General features: G+C 40.5%; 1 protein-coding gene and 1 long non-coding RNA gene across 3 annotated transcripts; one reads left to right on the top strand and one right to left on the bottom strand.

Annotated features, from left to right (window-relative positions):
* The first annotated feature begins 358 nt into the window (after positions 1-358).
* On the top strand, positions 359-1,636 carry LOC117439477 (uncharacterized). Of its 2 annotated transcripts, XR_011642678.1 has the most exons (4): positions 359-604; positions 676-745; positions 1,310-1,365; positions 1,478-1,636. It is a non-coding gene; the product is annotated as an uncharacterized lncRNA (long non-coding RNA). The 2 variants fall into 2 exon arrangements; XR_011642677.1 differs by having other exon boundaries at positions 359-745.
* A 115-nt stretch (positions 1,637-1,751) lies between these two features.
* On the bottom strand, positions 1,752-4,792 carry LOC117440347 (uncharacterized). Its single transcript, XM_034076670.2, has 8 exons — positions 4,713-4,792; positions 3,833-4,407; positions 3,571-3,741; positions 3,372-3,448; positions 3,101-3,281; positions 2,374-2,629; positions 2,098-2,237; positions 1,752-1,949 (listed from the first exon to the last, which is right to left on the bottom strand). The coding sequence occupies exons 2-6, from the start codon at positions 3,930-3,932 to the stop codon at positions 2,448-2,450; spliced, it is 711 nt and encodes a 236-aa protein (XP_033932561.1). The 5' UTR covers positions 3,933-4,407; positions 4,713-4,792; the 3' UTR covers positions 1,752-1,949; positions 2,098-2,237; positions 2,374-2,447.
* Between the last annotated feature and the right edge of the window lie 3,278 nt (positions 4,793-8,070).

Raw genomic sequence — 8,070 nt, 5'->3', positions numbered from 1 at the left:
TCAATAGATGTATTCATGTTAAGTGAGCTGACTTCAGGGTGGAAGGAAGTTCAGATAAGGCCTTAGGATATAAGAACAGTTAACCTTTGTTAGTTAGCTAATCCTATGGATGTCATGAGACGATGACGTTTAAAGGTCCCATGGCATGGTCCTTTCTACTGATCATAATACCATTGTTGAGGGATATTACAATAGAAAAATACTGTGCAATTTTCCAAACTCAGATTGGTTTCTCATACATTATCTCTGTATAGTATGAGTTTTCACTCCCTGTTCTAAACGTCTCGATGGAGTTCCTGCCCCCACCCTCCTGTGCGTCCAGTGTGCTCCGATTGGTCAGCTCTGCCACTCTGTTCTGATTAGTCAACCACCAGAGAGGCTCTGCCCCTGTTGACATCTGCCGTAAAGTGGTTTAGCGGGTACTTAGCAATACTAGATTTGAGAATCGATAGATAGAGAGTTATATAGATAAATAGATAGCTTACATATAGCATACAATGGCGTATGGAGCATACAATTTCGAACCTCCGTTCGATCCTAGAATAGACCAAATCGCGAGTCTTGCCTCGCCGTTCACTAGAGCAGACCAAACAGTGTCATTGTGGTACGTTTTTATCTAGTATATGTCTTACATTTCAGATGTCATCAGATGTACCTACAACTGTTGTTATTTAGGTGCCGTTGTGGAAACTGCGCTTTGATGCCAAGTGATGGAGAAAACGTGTGCTGCAATAGCATAAGAAAGGTAGCCTAGCTTAGTTACATTATGTCGGCAGCTAGCTGAAAACACCAACAGTAGCACACATACCAAGATATACAGTATACATATTTTTCAAGTCAATAGACTATTATATGCACTTTTATTATTGTAAAGCGCTTACACATCACTGTACACTGTATACCAAGGCAGGTTTACCATCACTCTCTGTACGGAGGCTCAGTCATTGGTACACGTTTATTTATAAAGCTTTGTTGGGTAAACTCCCGTATTATATCTGCTCTCTGATAACACAGAGAGTTGCAAGCAGCTATTGTCTGAGATCACATGATGTAGTCTTGTTAGATGTGCCAAGAGCAAGGACTGTCTTAGGTAAGACAGCTTTTATGTGCGCAGCTCCACTTGCTTGGAACAATCTTCAGCAAGAATTGAAACTGAGCAATCTCATTCCTCTGCATGTTTTTAAAGCTAGGCTAAATGAAATGCTTGCTGATACAATGGGCACTTGTAAATGTCTATAACTATGTATCCTGTAAATATAATGTATGTCCTTTATTGTTTTATGTTTCATGTGGAACCTATATGCTGCAGGTCTCCCTTGAAAAAGAGATCTATGATATCAATGGGACCAATCTGGTTAAATAAAGGTTTGAAATCAAATTAAATTACTTCCTTAGTAATTGAATGTTTATTTTGTAAACCTTTCCCATAGTTGGCTTAATTGCTAAACGTGTTTTCTAACACATCTTACCTTCATAGGTTGTAACACGCATGCTGCAAGTTCCAGAACCCATTAACTGCATGGTTGACCACCCAGGACTAGAGCCTAACTGCTTGAACCCATACACCCTGCAGAATCTCCACAATATTTATAAATACAGTTTCGGACCTTTGAAAAATACAACGGAAGAAGAGTAAGTTATTGTTACCTGTAATAAACTACTACCGTTTGATGAATAATCAAATCATGGTTTGCTATATATGAATTATATGTTATAGGAGCAAATAATTCAGGAAAGAAAGGCTAAGTATTTCCATCAAACTTTATTTTTACAAATGTACAAAATGTGTGAATGTATATTTATACACTGTACATCATCCATTCCTCTCCTGATAGGCGTTTTCGATATCTTGCGTATCACAGCTTTGTAAGCTGGTGCTGGGGATATTTAGGGCGAGGTATCAGAGTGGTGATTCCGTCGTGTGTTGTTGCTCATTTGAAATGTAAGTTCTGTTAATAAAAATAAAAACAAATATTTCAAAACGTACTGTATGTAGGGTCGTTCTTAACAGGCTTGACCGTACACTCTCCCCTCTTTGATTTTGGATAAGCCAATTTGAAGACAAGTTTTCAAATTTCCAATGAAGGGGAAAATCACATTTTTTGGGGTAAAACGCAGAATTAAGTTGTGGAAGGACTCCAGGGATGAGGTCTGGTAGTGATGGCTTAGCTTTAGCACATCTTTGAGAACTCTCTTGTTGGTGAGTATCGTTTCAACTCTGGCGAGTGTTATTGAGCCTTGAGTAAAATGAAAAAGACATTAGGTAAATCACCAGCACATTAGAACATTACAACAATAATTTTCCATAACAACAATGTTATATTTACATTCTATATTGTTGATCTTATGAAGGAAGTGAAATATTGAACTTACCACCTTTTAGGTAAGGTTTATTTGCATCGCTTGCGGCTCTTACAGGATGTGTGCACTTGGGGAACAGGGGGTCATCATGCACGTGAACGTTTTGTAGGTGGTTGACCAGTGACGTCCACCTTGCCACCTTCTCCGGCCCCGAGGTTGTGCTCGTCGCACTCCAGTAGACATGGTTTTTTTATGCTGCGCAGCCACCTCTTCAACTTTGTGTCACAGTCCTTGTTCTGTGTAAGTTTCAGAAGTTTCTTGGACAAACCTGATAGATAAAAAAAGCACATGCACAAGTTAATATTCAAGCCATAGTGTGGAAATGACATGCTGTGATGGACAACATTCAAGGGTGTGGTGGAAATTCCACACTTCATATATCATCAACCATAACATACATATGATAATTGTCAGTGCGACACCCTTCTGTCTGAAAACATTTCATAGCCAGGAAACCTCCATACATATTCATATCACTGTAAATTCCCATTCTAAAGAGTACTCACATTATCCTAGGATTAGTGAATGAAATGTAATTTACAATGAGAAAAGGTGCTGTGATCAAGTGGTCTGGCAGGCCAAATTGTAGGAGATATAATGAATGTATTCAGACATTATGTCATGTCTGCTGCTGATTAGAAGCTCAGGATAAATTGCATAGTAAAACAAAGGAATATCTTAACAAAGGACAGTGCCTCTGATTTGGTATTCTTCCATTACAACATATAGGGATAAATACCTTTTTCAAAGTGCCACACATCATAGAATTGTTCGATGTTGCGTTCCCTCAGGTACTTCTGGATCTGCGGATGACGGTCAGTCACAATGTACTCAACCGCCAAATCCTTTGACTCCAGATGATCTAGGCATCTTTTGAGTCCCTCCTTGTCCATGTGGTAACTACCACCTACTTCATTGCTCTGTTGGGGAATAACAAATAGGGCATAAATACACAAAAGCATGCATCAACAGCAAGCCTAAAATGATAGCACCTAGAAAGAGAATCACACCTGAACAAGCTGGAAGTCCAGAATGGTGTTGCTTCCCAGGTTCATGAGTGTGTAGCTCCCGAACTTTGCCGAGTGTCCTGAAGAAAATATAATACAGGAGGTTTCAAGGCTTTTCAACAGAACTTCAATGGATAAGTAGATGAATTTTAATATACACCAGTAACTCTGGCACTAGACTGTCTTGTCTGTTTCTGCTTACCTGGAGAGTCTGCTCTCATATCTCCTGCAACTGCGACATTTCCCCCCTGTTGTTGTAGATTATCGAAATTCTGCTGCTGATCAGTGTTCCACTTGTGGATAATAGCAGGCTCCAGGTAACTCTTAGCATGCCTCCTGAAGGTCCCATACCCGATGATCTCCAGGTGCATATCTATGAATAAATAGAAAAAAAGGAAACGTTTTTGAAAAAGTCCACTGCTGTCATTTTTCATATGCTATAGATGTTAGAGATGGTAAAATACCTTTAGTAGTTTGAAGAAGGAACCCCCAGTGAAGTATGTAGCAGCGGATAATTGTAAGTTGCCAACCGGGGTACTTCCGATGACGGGCTGGCTCTCCCATTTTCTGAATTAACTGTAGTTTGAACAACGCTGTGTGAACGCCACATAGGTCCCCACTTTTCTTGTTTGGACATCACAGTCTGTCTTACACACCGGACATTTTTTAAACAGCTGTCTGAGGCAGCTTTCAAAAACAATGTACTTTACGTCACGGTGCGTGGATTGTGCCTGTGGTCTAATGTAACAAAAAAAAATTAACAATACGTTTTAGATTTGAACTCTGAAAAACAGTAATAGTAATGTGTACCAAATGTACGATACTTCGCATTCTTCTACAGTATAATCAGGGTGGTAACTCGAACCCAGAGTCTCCTCAAATTCTGTCGACGTCTCTGCTTGTTCATCCTCCAACTCCAGTCGAGGTCTCTTGCGAGGTCCCAATCCTGGGCCCTTTATTGGTGTAGAGGACAAGGGGATTTCTGTGTAGGTGGAAGTTTTAGTGCCAACACTTTTGAAAGACACCGTGGCCTGGATGCCTGTTAATAAAAAGGGAAAAGTGCATAAATACTATGTACATTAGATAAGACACTAATACATTGTAAAAGGCCAACAACTTGTGTACATCTGACAGATTAATTAATGAAAAATGTACAAACTACAAACAGCACTGTATTTCGTGTAGTCAACATAACAGTATGTCTGTGATATACAATAATATCAAATAAGGTTTTATTTTTTTTAGCACATTTAAAAACGATTTTTGGTCGAGCCCAAGTGCTGTACATGTAATAAAAGCACAATTAAGGTAATGCATCTGTGATTTGTCAGTGTTATAGTCTACCTTTGCTTCTCACGTGTGCCGATTTCAGTGTTCCCCGGGCCAACTGTGTAGCAACAGAAATGGCGGACACTTTGCATTCCACTGTCTGTGTTCCCACAGACCGTGTCTCAACCCTCTGAGTTCCCACACAAACAGTCTGTGGACGGTCTGTTTGACATCCGACTGTACTGGAGCGGTGGGTATTGTGTTCCTGCTGTGATGTACTCTAAGAAAGATACACATAGTATTCAAACAATTAATTTTGTATCCGAGGAAAACAGTCAATTTCATAAAAGCAACACTTTTACAATTACAATGTTCTACAGATAGTCTGCTACCTTTTCCCATGTAGCGTAATATTTCAGACTCTTTGTAGCTCAGTAGCATAGCTGCTAGGACCGCCAACTTCAATGTAATTATGTTTGGCGACTGACCTTACGTTAAATCAGCCAGAGTATACTGTCTATGAGTATTTCGTGTGTGTTTGCAGACGAAATTCTCCAGCTATGATTATGTATCAGTAATCAACACAGTTAGCTTGCCAGCTAATATGCTAACCTAATATGCAGTTTAACAGCTAGTCTAGGCTTAGCAAGAACATCTTACAATTGCAATATTATACAGTTAGTCTGCTACGTTCGGTCATTCATTGTAGCTGGCATGAAAACAATGTTTTTCATAACATCTCTAGGTTAGAGCATCTAGCTTAGCTTATTAATGGTAGCTCGGTAGAATACACGAACGGCAACTGTAATTACTGACCGTACAACACACTCTCACTCCCTAAGCGTCCAATAGCGACGTTTGGTCAGTGTCCGTGGCGTCCAATTGTGACGCTCCTAGGCTCCTTCAGCGTCATAAAGGGACGCAAATAGCTTTCAACTGATTGCAATGTATTCCCATCTGCGTCGGGATTTGACGCTCATGGAAGCACGGCATTCGTTTGTGTCGGCTGCCCTTAAAGGTAATGTGAGCGTCCATTCCCAGGAGTAAAGGATGGCAGAAGACACTACACTACCCAGAATCCCCAGCTATCGTTTGGACTACGCCATGTGCTCTGTTTGACAAACCCCGTGATAGTCCTCAAGCTCTGTGATTGGAGAGTGTGCTCCGAGGGTTAAGCCGATTCTCGAACAGCACTTGAAATGGGATGGAACCACGGCAGACTGTCCAAAACTGGATTTGAACGGGTCTACCGCGTCCCCCCTCCCCCACCCCGTCCCCAGAACTACACATGCTGGCTATTCTGTTTCGCAACATGTTCTCTATGGCACGTCTCTACTGGGAGTTGTAGTTTTAAAAGACGTTTTCGTATTTCCCATAATAAGAAGTTGCCAGTATTAAACTGTGTACATCCCTGGAGGTTTAGGGGACAGGAAACACTCACATTTAAAACATATAATTAATAAATGGGTGAAAATTGCTTGTGCCCATTATGGGCAGTATTAATATATATACCCACATGCCAGCTAAGGTCAGAAGAGCTTTATTTAACAGCTGGTCTTATGTGTGTGACCCCTGTGATAACATTACATTACATTAATTGATAAGCCTGAAACATGCACTTGTCAAGGTTCAGAGGCACATTTTGCAAATATGGCAGTAGCCATCGATCAGCTTAAGATAAGATATACTTTATTGATCCCAAGTTGGAACATTTGCGTTGCACACATATTGATTGATGTCTTGTAATGCACTATTGAGGAACCTGCAACCCAAGTTTTTCATTCAGTGCAGAACTACACCACAGTTGTGTAGGCCTATATGATATGTCAATAAACCTTAGAAAATCTTGAAATCTTGAACGGGATGTGCAAAATAGTCATTACATACAGTCTTTAATTAACTATTAGTAGAGAATAACGAGTAATGAATATACTTTATAGGGATCGTATTAATATCTAATAATAAAAATAATTAAATTAAATAACATGCTTTAACCACCAGGTGTCCCTTTATATCAGCTGTGCACCTTTATGGTGTAAAGACAGCCTATCATAATCTGAAATAACAACTCATATTTCTCGCATCAAATGACATCAAAACGCATTTTAATGGCCAAACTAACTTTAAAATAGGCATTTTCCACCTAGAATAAAACGAAGTTCGGCCATGTTTTCTTTTTCTGCAGGGAGAAATTTGAAGATCATGTGACATAGACGCCAGCCATTGGAATGAATGGTGAAAAAAACGGGGTTTGTCAAACAGAGCACATGGTGTAGTCCAAACGATAGCTGGGGATTCTGGGTAGTGTAGTGTCTTCTGCCATCCTTTACTCAGAACAAATATTTGTTTCTCCGAATCGAAGGGGAAAAATACAAAAGCATTGCACACAATTTAAACCAATCAATGTTGTGTAATTAACAAGGATAATCTGGTGTTTTTTAGTCGATGAGTAGTGCAGATATCACTGTAAAATCAATCGACAGTAAGAGGAATACGGACACTGACCAAACGTAGCTATTGGACGCTTAGGGAGTGAGAGTGTGTTGGACCGTACGGTTAAATCACCCGGAGTATACCGTCTATGAGTATTTCGTGTGTGTTTGCAGACATTCTCCTGCTATGAGATACATGTAAGGCCATGTGCCAACATCGGTGTTGAGGTCTGGGAATGCTCGTTAGTCCTCGTGTTTACCTCGGTAGCATAGCATTAGCATAGCATAGCATTTACACAGACGTGGTAGATACATTGTTTGTTTTAAACAGAATAAATACACAAACCACAATGAATACTTACGTGGTTCCATCCCATTCAGGTTGTGTACCCGAATCTCCCGCTGGTCCAAACAAAGTAGGAACAGCATCGTCCTCCAATATCAGCTTTGCAAGTCCGAAGCTAAACATTGTTACGTTTTTAAAGCTTTGGTCCGTGAAATGCCGCGCACACACAACAGTACCGGCTGGTAAATCAGCTGGAACAGTGTTAAAAAGGAATGTCAACCACTGACTTCGTCGTGGTTCTGCCTTCGGTACTGCAAACATTGTGGATTTCTCCACACAAGACAGGCAACAGACCCTCCGCGACATGACTGGATGGAAGAAAAGAAGCAGGTTTTACGACACTTAATATGGTCGGCTGGCAGAGGAAGTGTGTCACGCGGTGCAGCTACGTCACGCGGGGCAGGAAGTAAACAATGGAAACTGAGAAATCTCCAACAAGGCTTTTGGGGGAGGTATTTTCTGTGTTAAAGTTTTACTGTTACTGTTTGACTGTTTACATGCATGGACACCTTCATAACACTCAAGGAGAAGGGTAATAACCGGAAAAGCATGCAATGGGCCCTTGCATGCTATACCTGTTATAATAACAGGTATAGCTTTCAGACAGGAAAACATGTGACCTTTGTGTGATAGGCTGCATGATAAGATGTGTGTG

This window comes from Pseudochaenichthys georgianus, chromosome 24, assembly GCF_902827115.2.
Source record: "Pseudochaenichthys georgianus chromosome 24, fPseGeo1.2, whole genome shotgun sequence".
Lineage (NCBI taxonomy): Eukaryota > Metazoa > Chordata > Actinopteri > Perciformes > Channichthyidae > Pseudochaenichthys > Pseudochaenichthys georgianus.
The sequence above is the reverse complement of the archived record's forward strand: the minus strand, read 5'-3'. Positions and strand labels throughout refer to the sequence as shown.